The 25396-nt window shown below is 36.2% G+C and overlaps 1 protein-coding gene across 2 annotated transcripts in view; it reads left to right on the plus strand.

Annotated features, from left to right (window-relative positions):
- Positions 1–24885, plus strand: part of LOC105037249 (ubinuclein-1) — a 31131-nt gene extending 6246 nt beyond the window's left edge. The window contains exons 1-13 of one of the 2 annotated variants that reach the window (XM_010912939.4): positions 2009–2494; positions 3597–3680; positions 3858–3950; positions 5470–5546; positions 10585–11197; positions 13111–13210; positions 13324–13433; positions 16760–16846; positions 17217–17342; positions 17562–17702; positions 18068–18115; positions 18628–18729; positions 24225–24885. In XM_010912939.4, the coding sequence (XP_010911241.2) occupies positions 2186–2494; positions 3597–3680; positions 3858–3950; positions 5470–5546; positions 10585–11197; positions 13111–13210; positions 13324–13433; positions 16760–16846; positions 17217–17342; positions 17562–17702; positions 18068–18115; positions 18628–18729; positions 24225–24719 (2385 nt within the window). In that variant the 5' untranslated portion in view covers positions 2009–2185 and the 3' untranslated portion in view covers positions 24720–24885. Of the gene's footprint in view, positions 1–2008; positions 2495–3596; positions 3681–3857; positions 3951–5469; positions 5547–10584; positions 11198–13110; positions 13211–13323; positions 13434–16759; positions 16847–17216; positions 17343–17561; positions 17703–18067; positions 18116–18627; positions 18730–24224 lie in introns of those variants that run through there. The other variant, XM_073246267.1, reaches the window with a different exon arrangement.
- The last annotated feature ends 511 nt before the right edge of the window (positions 24886–25396 follow it).

Here is a 25396-nt window from a genome sequence, read left to right on the forward strand (position 1 = left end):
GAAGACATGGAGTGTCAAAGATGGGGAGAATAAGTTGATGCCATTATCTTTCCTATAATCCATATGATTTTCGGTACTCATTTTTCTCGCTCAATCTCCTTTGCTCTCAATTTGATGTCTGTACTCCTAGTCAGGAGAAACGGATTCTTGCTTCAATGTATCCTGTTGGTTTTAGTTCATGGACTGTTGAATTTTAACCTGATCTGAAAAATATGATTGTTGACTGAGATGACATGAAGGTGCTCAAGTTGCCTGAAAAGGACAAATTCTTTGCACGACAAGAAGTCTTCTCTTTTGTATTAGTTGATTCCGAGTTCTTAATTTACTGGCCATCCGGAATAAAGTTCAGCATCTCTTTTCTTTCCCATTTTTATCCGTTTTCCCTTTTGGATTCAAATGGATTACAACATCCTTCATATTTTGCTGTTGCGCTGAATTCTATGGGCAGTCTCAGGCCAATATTTCCTGCTAATTTCTCTCTTCTCTCTATCTCTGCTGCTTCTACTCCGTCTCTCAGATACCTCCTTTCTTCCCTACATAATGATATCTCAGTGCTTCCAAGCTTAAAAAACTTGAACTATTTCCACTTCCAATTGAGAGGTGAAGATAAAATGCACGAAAGAGATGAAAAATTGCTGAGAGCTTCATTGCCACTGTAATCATATGTCAGAATGTCATAATCAAGCTGTGAGGATCGGCTCAAATTGGGCTGTTTTGAATGGGAGTTGGTAGGTCTAACTGACTTCAATTCAAATTTTTTTAATAAAAAGTTGGGATCGGAACTTGGAATCATGATCTCCTGCCCAAGCTCCCACCTTGTGGATAAGTATTGGAGAGAAACTATTGCCTCCTCATATTCTAGATCTTGTGTAACACCTTCTTAAAATCCCAAATGTTGGAGAAATTACTGCCTACATTGTTTGCACCACATCAGCCGTGCACAGTTTATCATCAGGATGCATTGGCATGGGTTCCTTTCGTCGTGCCCTTATCTTTGTAATCGGTCCACCTTAATACACCTCACTGATTGGTGTTGGACATGGCTATATGGTGTATACAGTGCATGCTATAATTTTTTCCAAATGTTGAACATCCTTCCATTTCCCATTCTCCTGAAGTCACTAATTGTTATCACCTCTTTTTGTTGTCTAATCAGCATAACACCTGACATGAGTAAACAAGGCAATTAACTTTTAGAAAGAAACAAAAAGAACATGGAGTTAAGAAACAAAGATGCCAAGGAGACAGCTCTAAGAAAATTTGAATTGGAGGTGCAATTAGGGCTGACAGGATATAATTTAATTCATCAATCTAATTTATATTCGATCTATTATAAATAAATTTAAATTTATATTAAATAAATTTAAATTATAAATAAATTGTTCTATTTTATTTATTTGATATTTAGATTGAATTTAAATTTTAAATATTTAATCTATTTAATTTATTTAATATTTAGATTAAATTTAACCATACAACCTATTTATCTTATTTAATTTATTTAAAAAATATTTAAAATTTATCTAATATATTTTTGATCTATTTAATTTGAGCTGTTTAATCCGTTTAACTCGCTCAATCCGTTAAATCTAATTTGATTAGTTTAACAAATAAGTTAGATAGGTTGGATTGACTTATTTATTTAATAAATAAATTAAATTTAAATTTAAAATTTTAATTTATATAATAAAAAAAATTAAATTTAAATTAATAATTTTTTGATTTAATCTGTATTGATCCTATCTCATTCGGCCCAATTGCAACTCTTACGTGAAACTGAAAGTTTTGGTAACCTAAAGGCGGGCAGTGTGAATGTTGGGAAAAGGTCAGGGGTCAGACTATAATAAGACTGTAAAAATATTCTACCGAAAAAATAAAACTGTAAAAATAGAAAACAAATGACGGGTTGTTGATGTACGGTAGGTCCGGGCATCAGGACAATCCCGCGCGAGGGGTGCGTCTCTGTTTCCGCATCCGAGCGCTCGAGCGAGAGGGGGGATAGAGAGAGAGAGTGAGGAGGGTTCCTTCACTCCCTCCCCGTCGAATGGTCTCCCCCGGCCACCACCGCTACCGATCCCCCAAATCCTTGATGAACCCCTCCTCTCTATATATAGAGGAAGAGCTCCCCCGATCTTGGATGCCCTAGAATCCAACCCTCCCCCTACCCACCCCCCTTGCCGCGACCATGGACGAGGACAAGGGCGGGACCGCGACCGTCGCCGCTAGGGCTTCCTCCTCGTCCTCCCCCGTCCCCTCCGCCCCGCCGCCCCCGGTCTCCTCCTCCTCTAATCCCCCAAAGGAGGCGCCGCCACCACCGGGCCCGGAGGCGACTGGCCAGCGGCAGCGGTTCACGGTGGAGCTTCGGCCCGGCGAGACCACCATCGTCTCCTGGAAGAGGCTTCTCAGGGAATCCGGCAAGGGCGGTGGCGGTGATTCTTTCCCTCCTTCTGGGGCCGACCCTGCCCTTGGTCCCCACGCTGGCGTGGCTGCTGAGGTGGGGTTTTACTGGCTTCAATTTTGTTCCCTTTGCCCTTTTGGTTTTGATATTGTTCGAGATTCATGGTGCTTTTGCTTTTTCTAGGGTCATATGATGCAATGATTGTTTTCTCTGTTCTGTTGTTTTGGATTCGAGTACCTTTTTGATAAATCATAGATGAGCTTTAGGATGCTTACAGCGTGCTTGTCGCTGAACTTCTTAGTTATCTTGTTTCTTTGATTGAGTTATGTTGCCCTTCTATTGAGCTACTGACACCATTATCTGCTTCTGAACTCAGTAGTGCTATTGTCAGTGTCTCTTGGAAGAATGAGGTGAGATCGGTTATGAACTTATGATGGAGCGGATAATTGGAATGCAAATATCTTTAATATTCTATATCTTTTTGAAGAGGACATACTATTGATCCTAACCTGTGGAGTAGTCAAAGGTGGAGCCAGACTTTGACTCGAGGGAGGGAATTTAACATGTTCTTTAGAGGAAATGTTTCAACGAGTTCTTTTGTACTAAGTTGCAGTCAATAGCCTTTATGCAATTTTCTCTTAGTTGCTCTGTGACATTGTGTAAATATATCACTAACTAAAATCAAAACTAATACTCAACATTGATCATTATATATATTTTTAAAACTTAAGTAGATAGAAACAATTTGTGAAGGAGAATTTGAGCCTTTGATAAATACATATTCAAATCCAATAGTTTGTGAGCAAAAAAATTGAAACAACTTGTTTTCAATGAGTTTTTAGCCTTTGATAGGAACAATCTGTGAAGGAGAATTCACCAAAAAAAAATTCAAATAGATGGGTCATGGGAGCTAATTATAAATCCGAGCACAGAGTTTTACTGACCTTAAGAAAGATATGCTCATCATAACCATAAGCAGTTCATTCTGGTCCATTGAATTTGTATTATATCTTGCAATTGCATACTTGTCTGTTTGCATGTAAATGATCATTGCTGTTTGTAGCTTAAGTCCTTCTGTTTGTATGCAGGACATCGTTTATTCAGTTTCTGTTCTGTAACTATAAGTTCGTGTTTGGTAGATTGATTTGAATAGCAAATTTAACAATTATTTTAACTGTGGCTTGTTCTTTGTGTTCAGCCTGTGGAAAATGAGCTAAAGGATGCAGTACCAGCCCCAAATCGTTTTAGTGCTGTTATTGAGAAGATTGAACGCCTGTACATGGTATGAAGTGTGTCATATAGTTAATTTTTGGTAATGCATCGAGAGTGATAGGAAAGAAGTATCCTTGTAGCATTAGAAATTCATTAGCTTAATGTGATGATCCTTCAATATGATATGTTGTTGGGATGTGATTGAGTGGACGATAACTTTATTAACTCGTGAAGTTCTTGGTTTCAGGGAAAACAAAGCAGTGATGAGGAGGATCTTGATGATACTCCGGATGATGATCAATATGACACTGAGGATTCTTTCATTGATGATACCGAGTTGGTTAGTTTATATGCCTTTTCTGTTTGTCATAGAATTATTCTTGTGATGTCAAGGAGCATTCTCGAAGCTTTATGCTGACATAATATTCTTTTAAACATGGACTTCATAATTGACTATCACAAATTTGCTATTAGTCTATTACTTCACCATGGTATCATAGCCATGACTTCCAGTTAAGTGATTTCCATATATATCTCTCTGCTCATTGTTAATGTCCATATTTCAGTAAAACAAATTTAGTAATCACAACTGGTGTTTTTAAAGAATGCTGAGGAAGAGTCACCTTTCAATTGATTAGAGGATATTTGTATCTTTTTATCTTAGATACTTTGGACAAAGATTTATTTATTTTCTCTTTATTGCTGAGGAAACATAATAATATTTAGCGGTTGTTTATTGGAACGTACATAAAACTGCACCAGGGCATGCAGCAAAATCATAAATATTGTTTTCATTGAGATTTGAACTCCAGATCATGGAGAAGTTGGAAACTCTAGGATTCAATAGGTTTATTGCTTGATATGCTTGCATTATTCTTTCCACGAAAGAATATTAAACTTCTCATTGGTCATTATTGTAGATAAATACATACATACATATATACGCATACGCGCGCATGTGTATATATATAATGTATATATATATGTATTTACATGTGTGTGTGTGTATACATATGTGTGTGTATGTCTATGTATCTGTGTGTGTGCGCGTGTGCGTGTGTATACATTCATATGTATAGTATGTTTTTATGATGGTTCTAGTCTGATTTTCCGCTATTGCTTCTGTATGTATGTTTTTTTATGATGGTATGTATGTATGTGTGTGTGGTTTTTATGATGGTTCTAGTCTGATTCTCCGCTACTGCTTCCATGGTAATAAGGTTGTCAAAAGTCTCCATTATTCATGTATGTATGTTTTTTATGATGCTTCTAGTCTGATTCTCCGCTATTGCTTCCATGGTAATAAGGTTGTCAAAAGTCTCCATTATTCTGATAAACTCTTGAGCCATCTTTTATGATGTGTTTAGCAATTAAAAGGCGAACTGAATCTGGAGCTGGTGTAGTTCTATGGTATCGACCAAGATTGGGTGTTATGCTTTATAACATTGCAGCGGATGCAAAAGGTTTACAACATGATTGGACATGCTACTCTGCAACATGGAACCTAAAAGCATATGTTGTTTAAGAGCAACTGAAACCTGCCATTACATAATGTACTTAGTTTGTGTCTCAACACATAAATTTATACAAAGTGAAAGATATAACAGAAGTTTTTTCCTTCAAATTTGTGTTTTCTTCCGTTATGAGATGCTTGGTTTCAAAATAAAACGTATCAGTCATTATTTCAAAGAAATAAGATGACGATAGCAACCAATTTTGACTAGTTTATATAATTTTCTTTACAAGATTTGTCAGCCATGGTTATGCTTATCTCAACACTTATCACTTGTAAATTTGATTGGATTATTTTTGTTGGCTGATTTCCCTTCCGTCTTATGTCATATATGGTATTCTTGCAGGATGAGTATTTTCAAGTTGACAAATTGAGAACCAAACATGATGGATATTTTGTCAATAAAGGAAAGTTAGAGCATGTGTAAGTTCTCTCTTGAGTACTTGCAGTTATGCTTGCATCTATGTCTTGTTATTTTTTTTTTAAAAAAAATCTTGATCTACCGGTAGAATGGCCTTGTAATGTAGGTATTCTCCTATACTTGAAAACTGCAATTCTAATTCTTATTTGAATATGTCAAATTTTTGGTTTCTTGACATATTAGACTTGAACTTTATCTCAAGTATCATGATGCCACCATAACTACATATTTACCTTTTGGCACTTCTACATAAAAGTCATCAAATATAACATCACATTTGGTGAAATTTTTGCATGTTTTATAAAATTATTAAGCCATTGATCATATTTAATATTTGTTATACACATGTAGTCTTACATATTTGTACACATCTAAAACAAACTTGTGCCTCTATGTCAAATTTCTTAGGTTGCGTTTGGTAGCTGGCAATCTATCCAGATTGCTGGTAATTTAAAAGGGCTCCACCAGATTATCATGTTTGGTATGTCTTTTAGATTGGTAATCTGGATTATCAAGTAATCCAGATTACCTTATTGATCATATTTAATATTTGTTATACACATATAGTCTTACATATTTGTACACATCTAAAACAAACTTGTGCCTCTATGTCAAATTTCTTAGGTTGCATTTGGTAGCTGGCAATCTATCCAGGTTTCTGGTAATTTAAAAGGGCTCCACCAGATTATCATGTTTGGTATGTCTTTTAGATTGGTAATCTGGATTACCAGGTAATCCAGATTACCTTCCATGAGGTAATCTGGATTACCTAAGAGAGGGGTGGCTATCCAGATTACCTTCCATGAGGTAATCTGGATTACCTAAGAGAGGGGTGGCTATCCAGATTACCTTCCATGAGATAATCTTGCAATAAATTTTTGGGACAAAACTGCCCTCCTCCCCTCTGTCTCTCCCTGCGTGGCGCCACCCGTCGGGAAACCCGTGTCTCCTCCCCAACCTCCCCAACTCATCCTCCAATGGTAGTGGCTAGGACAGCGCGGGCGGTCGAGGGGCCGGAGAGGGGTGGCAGCGCGACGGGCGGCCAGGGGGCAGGGGGCGGTGGCCAAGGGAGCACGGTCGGGGGGTTTTTCTTTGGGGATGGAAGGCATGAAGTTGGAACCGTCGGATCTGGCAAACCGACGATTCTCCCTTCCTAATCGGAGGTATAAAAGAGTTGGAGGCATTGGAGAAGGTGATGGCCGACCGATCTGATTTTTCCCAACGGCCGTCGGTCATGATTTGGTGGGAGGAGCATCGATTTGGGCCTCTCCATCTCCGCTTGATTGTGAGGAGCACCTCTCCATCACCGACTCATCGCTGGTTCACCAATGGCTAGGACGGTGATCTCTGGCCGGCCGTCGATGGTTGAAGTTAGTTGGTGCTCATCGGCAGTGAAGGGAAGATGGGGATTGGTGGCGGTGGTGGTGGTTCATGGGGTTTGGGTTTGATCGGGAAAGAAGAAGATAGTAGAACATATTATATATTATTATAATATAATATATGATATATATAATATGTATAATATTATTATATATATAATATATAATATATAATATTATATATTATATAATATATATTATATAATATAATATATATTATATATTCTAATATATAATATATTTTTGTTCTTTTATTCTGAAAAAAATAAAAATTTTGTGCGAGTGTGATTTTTAATAAATTTGATTTAAGGATATTTTGAAAATTTGATGTTACATTACCAGTAATCTGATTATCATATCAAACATGTCAATCAAGATTTTCAGTAATTTTATTGCAACATTATCTGCATGTATCAAACATAGTAATCAGCATTATTGACAATCTATCCAGTTTTCAGGTAATCCAGATTACCAAGTAATCTGCATTACCACTATCTGGCAATGCACCAAACGCAACCTTAAAGTTTCTCATGTAAGATTATAATTATTATTTTTTTTGGGATGCCTGGACTGCTGACACTACACCCATATCTTTTGTCTTGACTCTTGAGTAACATTGCCCAATCATGTATCAAATTGCTCATCTTTTCATGGAAAGAAATAATCCACCACTTGCTTAACCTTATTTGCTTAGAACTAGCTTCAAAGTTTACTGATATTGGTGCTGATTTAAATGAAATTTGTGTTTGATTGGAGGACATTCTTTGTGTACAATTTAGAATAGACTTGGATAGACTTTCTACAATCCCAATATTATAAGTCTTGGATGTCAAAATTCTTTTGTTGGTAAATGTATAAAAGAACTGTCTTTAGATGCAAAGCTTTGAAGCTGCACCCCTTAAATCAAGGTGGTATTGTGGCAGTGGATGTCAAAAGGAGGGCATCATTTTGCAGGAAGTCAAGGTCTGTATGAGAAAAGTGGCACACATGTAACAAGCTTGTTTACTTCTGACCATCCAAGAAGGGACAATTGACCATTTCAGCTAAGGAAAATTTGAACTTTAACACTGTTTTGATTTTTTTTATTTGAAAAAAGGAAGATACATAACAGTCACAAAACCCAATATGAGAATGTATTAGAAAGCTTGTAAGATTTGGAAAAAGGCTAGATTTGGAAAAGGCTTTGGGGAACTAAAGATTTAGAAAAAATTGAGTTTTCTAACTGTTCGGATGGTACAAAAACTAAACTAATGCATAAATGGATTTTACAAATTTGGATACTTGTTTTCCTTTTTCTTGGAAAATGTTTTCCTTTCCCTTTTTCCTTTCCATAGTTTTCAGAAGTCAGAACAACCTTACATACCCTTAGGACAACCGGTTCTGAGGTTTGTTTTTGACTAGGAAATTGCCCATAAAGATCTCCAAAAGTAGCCTATGGAGGTTCTTGAAAGTATGCCTGTTGATGACTCTTGATCCAATTAAGACTCCTGCCAGCTTGCTTGTTTGCTTTCTGAGTCTGGCTGCTTTATTTCACTCAGATGATTACAAGTATGCTCCCAGCCATAATGGTTATAATAATTCTCATGTTATCTTAGAATAGTTAGATTAAAACTTCTTAAGTGAGAAATGGATTCTAGGCCCCTCTAAAAGAAAATAAATTGCAAGCCTTCAATCAGATTCTAGATAGAATCTAATGAAATTTGGTGAATTTTCTATACTAAATCTTGACAAATCTGCCTGTTTATGATTGATGTCATATCAGTCTGATCTGTCTATGGATATTTGTAGCAGTTTTCTTCACCTCTTTATCCAAATCCTTTGTTTTTTGCACAAATCAAGCAAAGATATTATCGCTATTGTTTTCCCTAGCTTGATGTCCTCCATGGTAGAATCATCTTATCTGGTTTGTTAGAAATATAAAAACCATCAAATTTATGCTCTTTATATGGTTGCACTGTTTTATTTTTATTGTTTGTTTGTGGAATGTGGTTGGGGAAAGAAGGTTACGTTTCTCTGTAACAGATGGAACAGATGTTAAATAGTTATTTTTCATTGAGATACATGATTTTTTCTTCTTTGAATTCTTGTAAGACATCATCCTGCTGCATACTCTTTTTTGTATCTCCTGCTTCTTCCCAGTTAAGGTTGGTAAATTTCTCAGCATTCACCCAGAGGGCCAACTTATCTGCACTTTTATTACTTGATTTGTTGTTTTTAAAAGTAACATAGTTTTCAGCATGCATTCTTGAAGGAGGCAGTTTGTTTACTTATGACTGCACTTGTTACTTAGTATTGGAAGTTTTTAGGCAAATTTGGACTTGCTGCACATCTGTTTCAAGTGCTTCATGGCTATAATCTTCTTCCATGTGTTTACTTATGTTATATGTATGCATATTTATTTATACTACCTACTCTGATAATTTCATATGCATTTCTCTATATATCTGTTTGTCTATCTGTCTATTTACCTATCTATTATATGTATATATTTATGTCTATATGTATTTATGTATGGATTGCATGCATGCATGCCTGAGTTTATCAGTGTGTGGCTGCATGATGGTCCAGGCAAGGGTCTTCCTAGCATCTTGTGGCCTGTCTACTAGGCGGTCCCCCAGATACCCCGGTGACAACCCAGTAGCATCAGCAGACGAACTGAAAGGTGCACTGTTTTGTGAATGCTGTAGAGTACATCAATTACCCAGTCACCTTGTCTGTCCTTGCTTATAGTAATTCTGCTTTAGTGACACCAAGATTTGAAGAAGCTAAGATATAGGTCATCTCAGTTAGCAATTGAGATAAAGATGGACTAAGATCTCAGTTTATTTCATCTGAGACTGAAGGTGGGAAAACATTGAAGACCAAGATTTTGTGAGATTTTGACCAGTATGTTGGAATCAAGATATCTGAATCTTGGCCAATATAATAAAACTAGATTAGAAACTATTTTGAAGCATTAATTTGGAGATTTGTTGATAAAAATCATTTAAAGAAGTAAAAAAGTCATTGGAAAATATTAGCTGATCTGTTGATGTCATGCCAGCCAATGTCTTGGATATCTTGGTTTATATCTGCTGGGATAATAGGACTCGTATGTCGTGCATATTGTATTGGTGAGTGCCCAGTACTGATACAAACTGAGATCTCAGCCAAGGTGAAAACCTTTAGTGGCACCTAGGATGCACTTGCTGACATCAGGAGACAATTACTACTAATATCCTGGATATTAGCTTGCGCAACACATGCTCAGAGAACTCCTTAGAAAGATCAATGCTGTAAACTTGACAGATTTCCTTCAAAATAGAATGGACCATCTTTCTTTCCAATGAGGGCATTTGATTTATTACTAACATCAGCAGCCTTTAGCTGCATTCCTTTTACATTAAATTGTCATCACATAATTATATCCAGAGGTTTAATTAAAACTTTTGTATTGATGTCTTGATTAAAAAATTTCAATATTGTGTCAACATTTATAGTTTCCTATAAATGTAATCTTTGTGATTTTTTCCAGTCATATGAAATTCACGAGAACTAACTAATTTTGGCCATGTACAATTTCTCAAGTGACAATAGAAGACAATGCAGGCCTTTCATTGATATTAGTTTGATAAATGATCATGAGCAAAACATCTTAATACATTTTTCTTTTTTGTATCAGTGAGCCTATGGCATCACCTAATGTGGCGCCAAAGAAAAGGAGAAGAAAAGATTCAACAAAGGTTCATGGGGAGGATCATGATCATGTTCCCAATGAATCCATAAACATGGGTAATATGCGAATCAAGGCTGCTGCAAGGAGTGCACCATTGGCAGGAAAGAAACTATCAAGCTCTGCTAAAGTTCTGGCTCTTCCATATGTCGAAAATTATTATGAGGAAAACAAACTTATAGACGATAAACTAAATGCCCCTACAGGGGCCTACAAAAAAAGGTTTGCTGATCTCACCATCAATTCGGAAAATCCTCCTGTGAAACTACTAAATAAGGATATCTCATCACTACCGTTGGAATCAAAAGATTTTGATAAACACAAAGCTGTGATGCCATCCAAGGACCTCACTCATAAATCAAGAGGAACAGGCAACTCTTTTGATCCCATGTATCAGACATCTCAGGACAAGGGTGTTTCTTCTCAAGTTGAATTTCAATCCAGGAGATTGCCGAATGGTGAGAATGAAGAAGTATCAGCTAAACTACGGCGCAAGGAGAAATATGGAACTGGCGAATTTCCTGACATGAATTCTTCTGGGAGTGTCTATCCTATGCCAGCAGTAAGCGCTTGTCATAGTTAAAATTTTTAGAATGCACAACATTTATTTTTTTCTGCAAAGTGATTCTTTTTCTGTTTTCTCTGCTTGATTTCTACTTTGTTCCTCAATTTCTTTTTAAACATTTTTACTTGTTATGAATATTTAAAACTTTTCATAGTCTTGTTGAAGCTGTACTGTGTGCTTTTAAGTTATATAAATGGCTTGCAGCTCTTCAGCACAAATGTTTATGAGCTTTATTTTCAGCTTAGACCTCTCTATTAATTTCTCTGATGTGGCTAAATGGAGGTACCATCTATAAGAATTTGTAACTCGGGAAACATTTGATATAACAAGGCATTAAATCCCATTAGAACTACTAAATGCTGCTGAATCGGTTGATTAGTTTGGTATGTTTCTGTTCTTATTTATATTAGAATTTCCTCTGATTTTATTATTTTGAAAGTAGTATTTTGGTGGAGTGATGTAACTGCATGGCAGGACTGCTTTCATCAGATACCCTCGAGGATGGGTATCAGTGCCTCTGTTTAGCTACAGATCGGAGAAGTGGACTGCTAGTTTGTTTCTATGCTTGAATTTTCAAATCTTCCGTTCTTATCAGCTTTATAAGAATACATCCTGGCATCTTCAGAATAAATGGTTCTCATTAAACTTTTCACAGTGTACTTTGTCATCATTAAAAACAAGAAGACATATCTCTCTAGTTGCTTCAGTTGGTTATATGAAATCATGGTAAAGAAAAGTGCTTGGATTTGTGGAGGTTCATTTTTTTAATTTGATATTTTACTCCCTTCTCTTTGGCCTGGTAGGTTTGTGATATGCCAGACACATATAAAAAAAAGTCAAACCTAATGTGATTTCTCATGATCTGCAAAAGTGCGACACGAGGGGATTCTCCTTCATCCTACTTTTCTCGGGGTAGACTGGTGAAACCCCAAAACTTCCTATTATTTCATTTATAGCAGTGTCATTGGAGATTGTACATTGATCGCAACATTTCGATTTATGCAAAATTCTTCTTATGTGACTGAACTGCCTTATCTGCCTGATGGTCTGATCCATTTGATATTTGAGCAGTCTGACTCATCTTGTGGAAGTCCACAAAAAGTCTTGCTAGCATGTAATGCCCAAACAACACTGCAACCTCTTTCTACTTGATCTAATAGACTAGATCAAAGAAATACTGATCCTGAACTTTTCCAGCCATGTGTTTTCTCTGTGCGTACTATGATTATATTCTAAGATTGATCCCTAAGAATTATAAATTTTATATTTTTACAAGCTAATCATGATGTTCCTTAGTCTAAGAGATTTTGTTTGGACCTCTTTACTTCCATATTTCCTTGATTCCTTTTTTTCCATATTCATCGACTAAATTGTATTTATTGCTATTCTTTATCTATCTATTGCATATAAGGTGATATGCTCTTGTTAATACTAGCTATAAGGTAAATTGTTTTTTCATCTAATGAAGGTCTGTTGCATTTCAATTATTACCTCCTTGTTTCTCTTATTGGAGGATGGAGTATCTATCAACAATGGTTTATGCTTTTAAACTTGAAAGGAGCCCTTTCGCAGTTAAATGATAATCCCAGTGGATGGTGATCTGGTGGAACTCGGCAACTGAGAGATGTTGTGCACCTATTTGCTGTTTCTAGCACTTTGCTACTTACCTGTGCTACTGGCAGCTTAGATCTCATGTGACACTACTTATGACAATATTGTTAAAAACAGAAAAAAAAACTCTTTTATCCTGGTTGCTTTGAGGTTTGGCGCAACATGATAGATTATAAATGCCATCTTGTTCAATACCTGGTACTACAGTTGGACTGGGTGCTATATCACTTGCTGAGCACATCACTCTTCTTTCATACGCAGCATAATCCATCTTTTGGCTGGTTTTTTATGTCTTGCAGCAACCAACATTCACAAGGGTGAAGGAAGGCTCCACTGTTAGACCGAAAGGCACAACACTTGAACGAGCCATTCGGGACCTAGAAAAGATAGTTGCAGAGTGTAAGCCATTTGACAATTCAAAACTGGAGTACTTTTTGTTGAGGTTTAGCCTTATGGAGTACCAGTGGAAGCAACTCAGTTCTGATTGTCGTTGTTCTGAATTTTTGTTGCAGCCAGACCACCAAGTATTTATGTTCAGGAAATGGATCCTTCATCTCAAGGAGTTAAAAGGAGGCTTCCTCAGGAAGTAAAACAGAAGCTTGCTAAAGTTGCAAGATTGTCGGTAATTTTTGAGTTATCTCATTCTTTGTCTCCAGCTAATGCTTTTAGTAGTGTTCTACCCAATGAATACTTGATCCTCATACCCTCATGATCTTTTACATTTTTAATTCCGTTATCTAACTTAGAGGTCAAATTAAATCCTTTCATGATTTATACCCTCTGCATTTCCATCATATCACATATCTGCATGAATAATTTCTAGTGATGAGCTGGAATGCTTTCACTATCATTTTTCATCTTGCATATTTGAAGCTTCCAGTAGGCACTAATGCTAGGTGGCTTCTGTTTTAGGAACGTATATGGCTTCTGATGTAGACTCTGCTGGGTCTTAAAAACAGTGACTATTCTTAGTGCCAACTACCACAGAAAGTTTTAAGCTGGGGGATGACATGTTGATATTGTCTGCAAAAGTAGATTCCCCGCCCCGTCTCTGGTGTTTTTTATAAGTGCTTTTTTTTTTTTTTTTGAGTGAGGAGTAAAAAAAGGAAGAAGGGGTGGGGTGGGGCACTCAATGGTTGATCCCAAAATTGATGTGGTCATATAGTCTGTTTGTTGCATCTTCTTCTCTGCAGCTGCTTTACAACGAGTATAGTGAGTCAACTCTAGCTAGAAACTAGCATATAACCTGCACAATGCGCAGGATGCAGTTTTTTCTCCCTTTTCCAACTGTTCTTGAAACACAATATAGAATAGATACAATAGAATGGATTATAGAAATAGAATAAAATATAATAGATCGAAGAAGTAATTATTTTCTAAAATAATTTTTTTATTAACATTATGATATATTATAACTACACAAAATTTTAATAGTATCTGCATGTATATCGATAATGTAATATAATAAGATCATGATCCAACCTACTTGCAATGTGAAATAGAAAAGTGTTGCATCTAGGAGATATTTAAATGCAATATAGCAGGGTTCTTAGTGGTTGTGCTTTTGCTTTTATGTAATATCATGATCATAGAAATATATTAGAAATTAATAAGTTATTAGTGTAGCTTGATGACCCACACAGGATATGGGTAAGATGCCATACTAACAAAAAGTATTTTTTTTATTTAATATCATCATACATTAAACAATATTGCTATTAATAGCGTCTTTAATTTATGTATTAATTTAGTAATACTAATGAAAATTTCTTTCTTTAATACAGTTTAATGGGATAACAAAGTTCTTATTAATGATATTATATTGCTATATTTTCATAGGCAACCATACTAAATAAAAGTTGTACTTAGTATCTAAAATAAAGAGCTTTATTAATAACATTATTAATATGGGGTTCCATATGGTGAAACATTTACACTACTCTTGATGAGAACTAATCATATTCATCAAAAATTCTTTGCTCATAATTAATTTATAAGATCTTAATACCTTCTCTATGGAAGAATAAATTTCTTATTTTTGATAAATGATTCTCTTATAACACATTATAATAGTTGATTTTGAGATCAATAACAAATATTATTTCCATTTGCGCAATTTTTTGGTTAAACATTTTTTTCAAAATTCATTTTTTACATTAGTTTAAATATACATTATTATTTTTTTTTTTTTTCATGTATTCTATGTCATATGAGGAAAGAGAAAACTCATGTTTTTCTTAGAATATTTAAGAGCTTGTCTCTCGATAATGAAAGTAAATAATATTTGAACACATAGTGAACAGTGAGCCCTAATATCTGTGTAGGTGGCGAACAGAGAGCTCTGTTGAAGCAGAACTTCCATTATATATATATATATATATATATATATATATATATATATATATATATTTATATATATATATGGGCAAACTTGGGTAAAGTCAATCAGATTTGGGCTCAGATATGGTCAAATCAAAATTGGACAATGGAGATCTTATATCGATGATCCAAGCTGTCGGCTGTGAGCTACTACGTCAAAACTGTTTGCACACAAAAAATCATATAATTTGAAGACCTCTAACTCATGCATCAAGTGATTAAAAAATATATTTAACTTAATTTTATTTAGGCTGTTTAATTTTTAACTATTTGATGAATAGGCTAGGGGTTTTCAAATCATATGATTTTTTTGTGTGCAAGCAATTTTGAGATAGTAGATCACATCCAACGGCTTGGATCATCGATATAGGACCTCCATTATAGAGTTTAATCTGGGACCATATCTGAGTCCAAATCTAATTGACCTTATTTTAGTCTGGCTCTCTCTCTCTCTCTCTCTCTCTCTCTCTATGTGTGTATATATATATATATATTAGATTCGCAACTAATGGGGGTGAAAGGAGAGTCAGCTTAAGTAATGCTGAACTTGTTATGATGGTAGATTGGGCTAGATAATGTAGTTCAGCACTTGTGATTTGGCTTGCTAATTGTAACAATGTCGGTTGCAACATCCATGTATTGTGTTGATGATATCCTATCGATATATGGTTGCCTGTTCCTGGTGTGATATTATACACAATAATTATTTGCATCGAGACATTCTGTGGGATTTGCTATGATTGAAGAATCATGTATTGTCCAATGACAGTCAATGATGAGCACTGAATTTTGCACTACTACATGATGTGTTGGCACTTTGCACAAGGCGTAATTGAAGGATACAATTCACTAACAAAAGATATGTAACCAGCATGTTATGATATGATATGACAGCTCAAGGTAGGTGCGTATAGAATATGTCTGATTCTTTATCAGAGGAAGTTGGACCCTGCTTTGGTGGTCAAATATCAATTTGACTCATCTAAGAAAACTTGTCATCTTCGTTCATATCAAAAGCAAATATCAATTGCTGATAAATGGGTCATAAAAATATTATGTTTACCAAAGAAAATTAACCAGCAAATAGGTATGATCTATCATTATATTGAATTTTTATCAACAAAAACAATGACAAGAAGCTTGAACAAAATAAAGGAAATCTGACAGAGGTATATTGGTAACTGGGTTCACGTAAATGCAGTTTGTCAATTCGGCAGGTTCAACAATATACACAGTATGACTTAATGCAAAACTGCATCAATCAGCAATATAATCAATACCTATGTGGGTTGGTAGTGATATTTCATATGTTGTCTGGCACCTAGATCCTTGGGGAGTTGACTTTTATGCCCTAGCTGTTTAGGTATACTACCTCTAAAAATTCTCTCATGGCCTCTCCACATCCTAATACCAAAAATAGGCTCCACCTCATTAGTTCAGAGTAGAATGTGTGGATTTCTTCTTGCTGTGCTCTTATCATTGTTTTGTTTCTGTTATTTGCACAAATTATATATCTTTACTTTCTAGATGTCTTTGACTTTCGTAATGAACTGTTCAATGTTATTGCAGGCAAGCCAAGGTAAGGTCTCAGAAGATGAGTTAATTGATCGTCTTATGGGTATTCTTGGTCACTTGGTGCAGCGGAAGACATTGAAGGTAATAGTTGTAGAAGCTAATTTCCACTGTAGTCAGTGATTTATGTAATATTTAGAAAAGCTAATGCCAACTGTAGTCAGTGAATTATGATATCAATTTCAATTTTTTCACTTAAAAAGTAATTTTGAAAATTATCTCTTTGCCTGTGCATGCGTTACAAAAATGACATCATTTCAGCGGGGGCATGCAGATCTGTTTTCCTGTGCCTTTACACTTTCTCCAAATAACAAGTTTGAATGCAGTATATCTTTCAACAAGTCTTTTTTGGTTATATTATTAGATATATGCTTTTTTTGTATTTGCACTGGGATACTCTATCCTGGTTCAATATAAAATTTTCTAAATACTAACCTACTAAATTGCGTCACAGAGAAACATGAAGGAGATGGTTGAATTAGGTCTTTCAGCAAAACAACAGAAAGCTGATAGATTCCAGCAAATTAAAAAAGAAGTCCATGAAATGATCAGATCACGTGTCTCGAACCTGAACTCTCGGGTAAGCTCCTAGATAATATTAAAATAGAAGTATCTTGTGAAGTCATGAAACAAAACAAAAATTTCTGTTAGTTTTGTACTAAAATTACTGTTGTATGATAAATGCATCTCAAAAGTTGAATTCAACATTTAAGTTCTATGTTTAAGAAGTTGAATTCAACATGAACTACTTTATTTCATTTATTACCCATCTATATCTAAGTGCTTCTTTCTTCGATAGGTGGCTGAGTCACAGGACGGTTCAGCTGATGATTTCCAGGAGGCTATCAATAATGATGAAAGAAGAGCTCTAAAAGGAAAATATAGCATGGATGCTGCACTGGAAGACAAGATCTGTGATCTCTATGATTTATATGTTGAGGTACAATATTATCCTTGATTTTTTTTTTCTTTTTTGGTTGTGGAGTTTATCTTGAAAAGAAGGGAGTCAGAGTGAGGTGGATTCAAGAAGAGATTGTTTGTGAGAAATGATAATATGCTGCATGCTGTAACCTTTCTTAGGTTATGGGTTAAGTGGTCAGAATGTGTGCTATGGATGGTTCTCTTCCTATGGTTTACTGTATTATCTTAGTTCAAAAAAAAAAAAAAAAATCCCTGCCTCTTGTTGGTCAGTTTAAAGTAACTCATATTCCCTCAGTTATTCATTCTCATCATTTTGTTTCAATTCTGATCTCCCAAAAAAATTGATTTGAGACCATCTCATCACTCTCTGAACTACCATTTCAGGGGATGGATGAAGATAAGGGCCCTCAAAGCAGGAAGCTATATGTTGAGGTAGGCCTGATCCTATTTTTATATTTTAAACATTTTCTTGTAGAAATTCTGTTGTTCTGAGTTTCAACCATGTTGTAGTCATTGATCATTCAAATGCTTAAATTTAGACCCAATTGTTCTTATTGAAATACTTCTTTTAGCTTTTATACATTCTGTTTTTGTTTTATTTTGACATTTCTGTATGGATAATTTTGATTATTAGCTGATTAAATTTGTTTACTTCAAGCGTTAAATTTCTTTCTTTATTTTGGTTATGATTGCATCCCCCTTTTTTTCATTATTTTAAAGAATTCATTGGTGGTTGCTGGCCTACTTGTCACTTCTTGATTGTTTGTTGTTATTTGATGATTGCTTGACCTTTCTTGCCTGTCTTTACTTTAATGTTTGATCTGTGGAAGAAGTTTCTTCTAATGAAAATGTTGCATTTTGCCTCATTTATATCTCTTGAGGAAGCAGTCTTTTGATTTGACTTATGTTATATGTTCTGACTCATGCTTTTTCCTGGATTCCAGCTTGCAGAGTTGTGGCCACATGGTTACATGGACAATGTTGGAATCAAAGATTCTATATACAGATCGAAGGAGCGAAAGAGGGCATTTTACAGGCAGAATAAGGTCTTCATTTCCCTATTTTTTTATCTTACGTGTGCACAATTCTCTCTCGTTCCATGCATCTGACCTCTTATTATTCATTACTTTTCATACAAGTTCTTCCGGACATGTAATGCTAGTGATGCATAAATGAATTGTTACAGATCTCTATCATCTTGACTATACTTGTCATTTGTTTTAAATATTAATATTTTTACTTGTTGAGTACTTATATATTATCACATTGAAATCATATATGTCGTAGTTTTATAATTTATCTAGTGTAAATAGCATAAAGCTTCTACTTCAATTGCATTATAGATTGAAGTCCTCATTTATAATTGGAAATATTTTGTGTTTATGCCGGAGAAAGTTGTTGTTTGTTTTTATAAAGGCTATGCATGCAAATATTTTAATAGGAAATCATTGTTGAAAATAGTTGATTGATAAATTACATGGTAAAGCAGAAAAACTGAACCTTTCTTTGCTTGAGATAAAGTCAACTTTGAGTGGTTAGCAATATTATAGTTTTGATTACTAGGGAAGAGAAGAGAAACTCAAAAAATTCCTCTTCTTAAGGATTGGCAATCAAATGGGGAAATGTATAAATATCAAAAATGTAGGGAAGATGTTTCTCTTAAATTCAAAACCTTTTGCTCCATTCTGGTGACTATTTCAACCGGAATAAGGCAATGAGGTCATGCTAGTTTTTCCATATTTCAAGTCACATCAAGAAAGAAATATTGTATTTTTATCAGTTTCATATATTAACTTTTCGCATTTTGTTTGCAAGCGAATATAGCACAATATGGCTGAGGATGAGAACTAGTGTCACGTAGAAATTCATGCATATATAAAGGCAGTTGAGTCTACCCATTAATTAACTCACGACATAGTCATGACCATGTGTGGAAATAACATAGACGAGGAACTTCTGAGGTATTATAACGTCAATGTCTGGTAAGAAGAAAATGAGTAGTATAGTTAAATTTAATAATTTTCGACCCTATACTTTGTTGATGAAATATTGTGTCCTAGGGAGCCTTGATTCTTGGTTTCCTGCTTGTTTCTATAATGTGTTAGTGCTCAGATCATATGTTGGTGTCTCTGCAGAAAGATAAAAGTGCTAAATATATTACATGATTCCATCGTAAGTGTATTGGATTTTGTAGGGTGGAAAACAACCCCAACTACAATCCAACTCAACTTGCCTAACTTGACCTATTGGATTCACAGGATGAGTTAAGGGTTCAGTAGTCCTAATTTACTGGTGGGTCGGCTCAAGTAGGTTTTCTTTTAGAGGATTTTGACCCTTTGATTTAGAACCATCTAATTCATCTTTTATCACATATGAGACCCTTATATTTATTTGTTAAAATGTAGTATGTTTATACTTTCTGTCAGAAACATATCTATAACCTACCTCGAACCCTCCCACTCCAATCTCCTATTTCTTCTCCTTTCTCTCTTATCATTATTCTCCCTAATCCTAATGTCAATCCAATACCTTCCTTCCTCTCCCATTTCCTTGGTGTCCTTCAAGTAACCTCTTATGCGTCCTCTGTCCCTCTAATGGCAGTAAATGACAACACCCACTATGCATATCACTGACAGTTGGCCACCACAGTTGGTCACCCCTTCCACTTCATCTGACACAAGTGGGGTTGGAAAAAGAGTTCTTGACCGTCATATTCATTGCATCTCAATGACAGTCATCATGATGCAACAGGTGGCCGCCTCCTTCCTGCACTCGTAAAGAGGGTTATTGCCTACATGGCGGTGGTAGTTGTGGCAAATGGTTGGCTTGGTCAGGTTTGGCTCAGGTCAAGCTAGGAAAACACATGAAATCTTGATCCAGTACTTGACCCAACCTAGAGACAGTTCGAGCCATACCCACCGATAAGTTGACTCTTATGACCCTATTTCACCCATTTGACGTGTATATAGTCGAACCTGCAAGGCTCGATGATCTTGGTCAACCCAACGTAACCTGTTTGACAAACTCAAGTTGACCCTTATGACCCTATTTGGCCCATTTGACTTGTATATGGTCTAACCTGCAAGGCTTGATGTTCTTGGTTTACCCAACCTAACCTGTCTGTCAAACTCCTAATAGCTTTTAATGGCTCATTTCCAAACTGAATCAAACTAGTATTAGAACAAGATCAATGATAGGATCTTTACCCAAGGTCACGACTCAACCCAACCTGAATTATCTTAACCCAAATGAAACTGTACCGTCACGACCCAATTTGGGTCAAAGATCTGACCCATACCTGACCAATTTAAGGTGCAAGTCAAAAAAATCTGACTCATACCTGACACAAACTTAAAAAAAAACTTGACCTGAATGCGACCCAAGCAAGGTTAGGTCACTCTCCTGGTTGGGTCAGCTTTTGCAGCCCCTTGCAGCAGACATCTCCAAGGGTATCCCATCATTGTGTACAGAGGAAAACATGAGGCAGCCTATGTGGTGGATTACACTGTCTGTGGTCCTTTTGAGCCTTCTGCCGATCCAGTTTCTTCTGTTGTTCCTTTCTCTTTCGATCTCACCCTTCTTGCATGATCTACACCAATCCTGGTGACCTCAACACCACCCATTGCTCATCACCAGCTTCTCAACCATCTCTCTAGCCACCTCTTGTTTGTTCTCTTCCCGGTTCATCCCTTCCTAGGATGGGTTAGTTTCAGCTTGTTTTGACCTGCGAGCTGCTTTAGGTCAGAGAAATGTGATGTATTGGTGGGCCAGATAAGGTGATTCGGGCTAGTTAGGCCTTACTATTTGATCTTCTTGTGGTCCAACTGGTTGCTACCCGTAGGCATAAGACCAAAAGGGTGACTGATCTCATATATGTCATAATGGAGAGAGGCATTGGTGAATGAGAGTGATTTTATATTTTTTTGATAGTAAAATTTTGGTGTAAACAAAGCCAAGTGAAAACATTCTCTAAGAGATACCAACATCAAAAAGAAGTATCGAGACAAAATTCAAGTGTAAATGTTTGGGCACCATTGTTCTTTTTTGATGACTTGCTGTGTATTCTTGAGTGTTTTTATGGAGATTGGAAGATTTTAATGCAATTTGCTGGTGCCTTTCTTTTGTTCATCTTTTAAAGGATTAAAGTGTAGATTTTGCCATATTGGCCTTAATTTATTCTACAGGATTGCTTCCAAAGCTTTACATTCTGACCTACAACAATATGTCTATTATCATTACTTAAAAGGACTGTTTCATTAAATTCAATTAACCCCTATGGGTAATGAATGCATGTATAGTGAGAGGGGAAAAAGAAACTTGACTAATCTGCAAATCTGATATGCAAATGTCCTTTGATCCATGTTTATTGGACTTCTGTTGCTGACTTCACTGGATATTCACTAATGTCATGTAGCTCCTGCATATGAGGATAAATCTTTTGTCGCAGATTTATGATCTCTGTTAGTTTACTCCTCTTCTCACTGCATAGGGAATGAATTGGAGCTTTCATACATTCAGACCACCAAATCTGAGTATACATGTGCCAGACATCGCACTCTGAATGCATAGTATTATTTCTATTTAACCTGCTTCAGATAATTGCATAAATGAATTTCAAAAGAGAAAATTTATGGCATGGAGAAGAAACACCACGTCCTGTGCAAGAGAGTGATCTATATATTGTCAAAGGCACCATCCGGCTGCCCTGTCCTAATCTTAGGTTTTATGTTACCAACACTGGTGTGCTATTCCTATTTTTTTTCTCTTGCTCTGATCTGGACTCTCCCATCTGACCATCGACCAGCCATCTGATTGGAAGACACAGACAGGGCATATGGGTCATTCACAATCTTGGTTAAAGGTTTTCTCTTGAGTCTACTGTTGGCAATGGTTGAGGGGCTCGTTTTGAAGGAAACATTATATGTTAGAAGCACTACATATAAATAAGAAAAAAATCAACAAAACTATGCAAATAAATACAAGAGGTTAAAGTAGAAGTTTCTAAAAGGGTGCAATCTTGACTCTTTTTTTTTTTTTTTTAAATTATTTTTTTAATAGTGAGCTTTTGGGCCAACTTGAGTTTGACAAATTCCACAATATACAAGTGAGGACAAGCTAATCAAAGCAGGTTGGTGTGTCTCACCTAGGTGCATGAGTGATGTAATTTGATGACTACATGCGCTCTAACAATCTGTTAATATTTTGTTGATAATTTGAGGGTACAGTTTAAAGGTAATTTTTATGTTACTTCTCTTTGTGCTCTTTCTATGGCATCCTTTCTTATGATTTCTGTGAATCCCCTTGCTAACATTTGTTGGTCGCATGTCCTACAAGGAGCACAATCATTCGTTTTGCTTGCTTTTGTGGGTAAAAAGACACCAACAATTATCATAATTTGTTGTTTTATTTAAACTTGCATTGGTTTTCCTCTCTCTCCCCCCTCATGACCTGCCCCCAACACGCACGCATGAGCACACAGAGAGAGAGGGATCAGCCTTATATTAGCTAATTGGCACCCATCTTACTAACATTTGTTGGTCTCATGTCCTACAAGGAGCACAATCATTCGTTTTGCTTGCTTTTGTGGGTAAAAAGACACCACCGACTATCATAATTTGTTGTTTTATATAAACTTGCGTGGGTTTTCCTCACCCTCCCCCCTCATGACCTGCCCCCAACACGCACACGAGCACACAGAGAGAGAGGGATCAGCCTTATATTAGCTAATTGGCACCCATCTCAACTTGTGAGATGTCGTGGATTTGAACCTTAGTGGTGGTGCCTCCACGCTATTTCTTGAAAACAGAAAATTAAGTGTAGAAAGGATGCGAAGTAACCAGCTTTTGTCATGGAAAAAATCATGGAAAAAATCAATTTGCTAGCCTGACTAATACAGTTGAAGCCATTTACATATAGTTAACTCCATGTGTTATCCAATTCCTATCGCATCTACCCTACAGTTAGTTTGATTTTTTAATATATTTCTAGAAATAAGCTAGACAACCGTGGATTTGATAATTTTCCCAACTTTGTGCATAGGAAAGTGGAAGGTATTTATCTTTAACCTCTGGTACATGACCACTGAAGTATCTCTGAGCAGATAAAGCTTTTTCCCTAGTTATTTGGTGGTGGGGATAGTGGATGGACCTCAAAATATTTCTGAAACTTGTTCTCTGATTTAGTTTTTTTTTAGAGTAACTTCCTAGAGCATTTTACACTAGTGAAAAAATAATGTAAATTATAGGCAAGTTGAGTAGTTAATATAAAGAACTGTGTAATCTATCTACTGTAAATCCTTCCCAAGCTGGAAAGAGATTGTTGCCATCTCCTATAACATCCTGCTATTCTGATTGTTCAGATTAGCAACAAGGCACTAAATTACTGAAAGTTGCATAATATGGATGAGAGAATGTTATTTGATCAAAACTTCTCATTTGTATCCTTTTTTAAATGTTCTGTAAGTGAGGTGATTTACGTCACAGTTTGCACATTGTTGTGCATGAAATGCCATTTTCAAGTGTTCTTTTTGATGTAACTTCAGGTTCGTGACGAGGAGAGGATCAAGAGGAGAAAATTGGCTGCAGCAGTTAGGGTAGAGGAGACTAACCCCGGGCCAGCTGCTCAAGCACGAGCTGGACAAGAGAGACCTGTTACTGATCCTACTGGTCCATTTCTTGTTTCTCTGGACAAGTTAGCATCCAATCAATTGCCTGCCTCATTAGGCAGAACTGATCCTACTCCACTTTCAAGTGATTACGGACAGCAACATGTACTGAAAAATCCTGACAAGGCTAAAGGAGGTGGCATGAGTGTAATCCCTGACGATGGCAACAAAGCTGCTGTCGATGTGAAAAAGAAGAAGAGGAAGTTAGAATCAGACTTGGGGGAAATCCATGTTCATCCACTTAAGGTTCCTTCTCAGCATACCAAAGAAAGGCACAAATCTGAAAAGCCTATAGATGACCCAAATGTTAGTCAGCAGCCTAAACCAAGCATTCCGCTACCTGGAGTTCCAGATTCTGACCAGGCAAGCTGATTCTGGTTCATTGTAGCATTACAAAATTACATGTTAATGATGAGTTTAGTTGTTTTCTTCTGTTTCTTACTCATGATCATCAAACCGGAAGATGGTCTTCATATGCCCTTCCAGTCAATTCTTTTGTGAGCAACCATTTAGTATAATGCTGATTCTCTTTCCAATATATCTATGAGAAATATATGGTTGTCTCTATTTTGCGTCAAACTAGAATGCAAGATCATTTGTTGCTACCTATCAAATCATTTTCCTTTGTTATGCTGCTGCTGTGGTTCTTCGAACCGTAGTCCTAGAATCCATTCCGTGGTAACAGATGACCTTCGGATTAGCCATGTCACAGATGACGAAGTGATGTTTAGTGTGCTGTGCTGGGTAAGGGATGAGCCTGCAAGTAACCTTCTGCTGCTGTTGTTGCTTAAGCAGTGGTTATGCTGCTGAACCCCTGACCGCCAAATCATTCCCCCACCCAGGGAAAGCAAAACAGGTGGGGCTGGGGGAGTTCTGCTTCATTTACTTTTATTTAACTCGTTCAGTATTTGATTGCCTAAGGGAATCATGGAATACATGCTAATTTTGGCTAGACATCTTGACATCAAAATTTGCTTGTCTTGCCTCTTCCGAGTTTGTTTTTCTCTTTTTTTTTTTTGTGTTACTAAAGTAGTTCATTTACACTAGTT

This window comes from Elaeis guineensis, chromosome 1 (genome assembly GCF_000442705.2).
Source record: "Elaeis guineensis isolate ETL-2024a chromosome 1, EG11, whole genome shotgun sequence".
Taxonomy (NCBI): Eukaryota; Viridiplantae; Streptophyta; class Magnoliopsida; order Arecales; family Arecaceae; genus Elaeis; species Elaeis guineensis.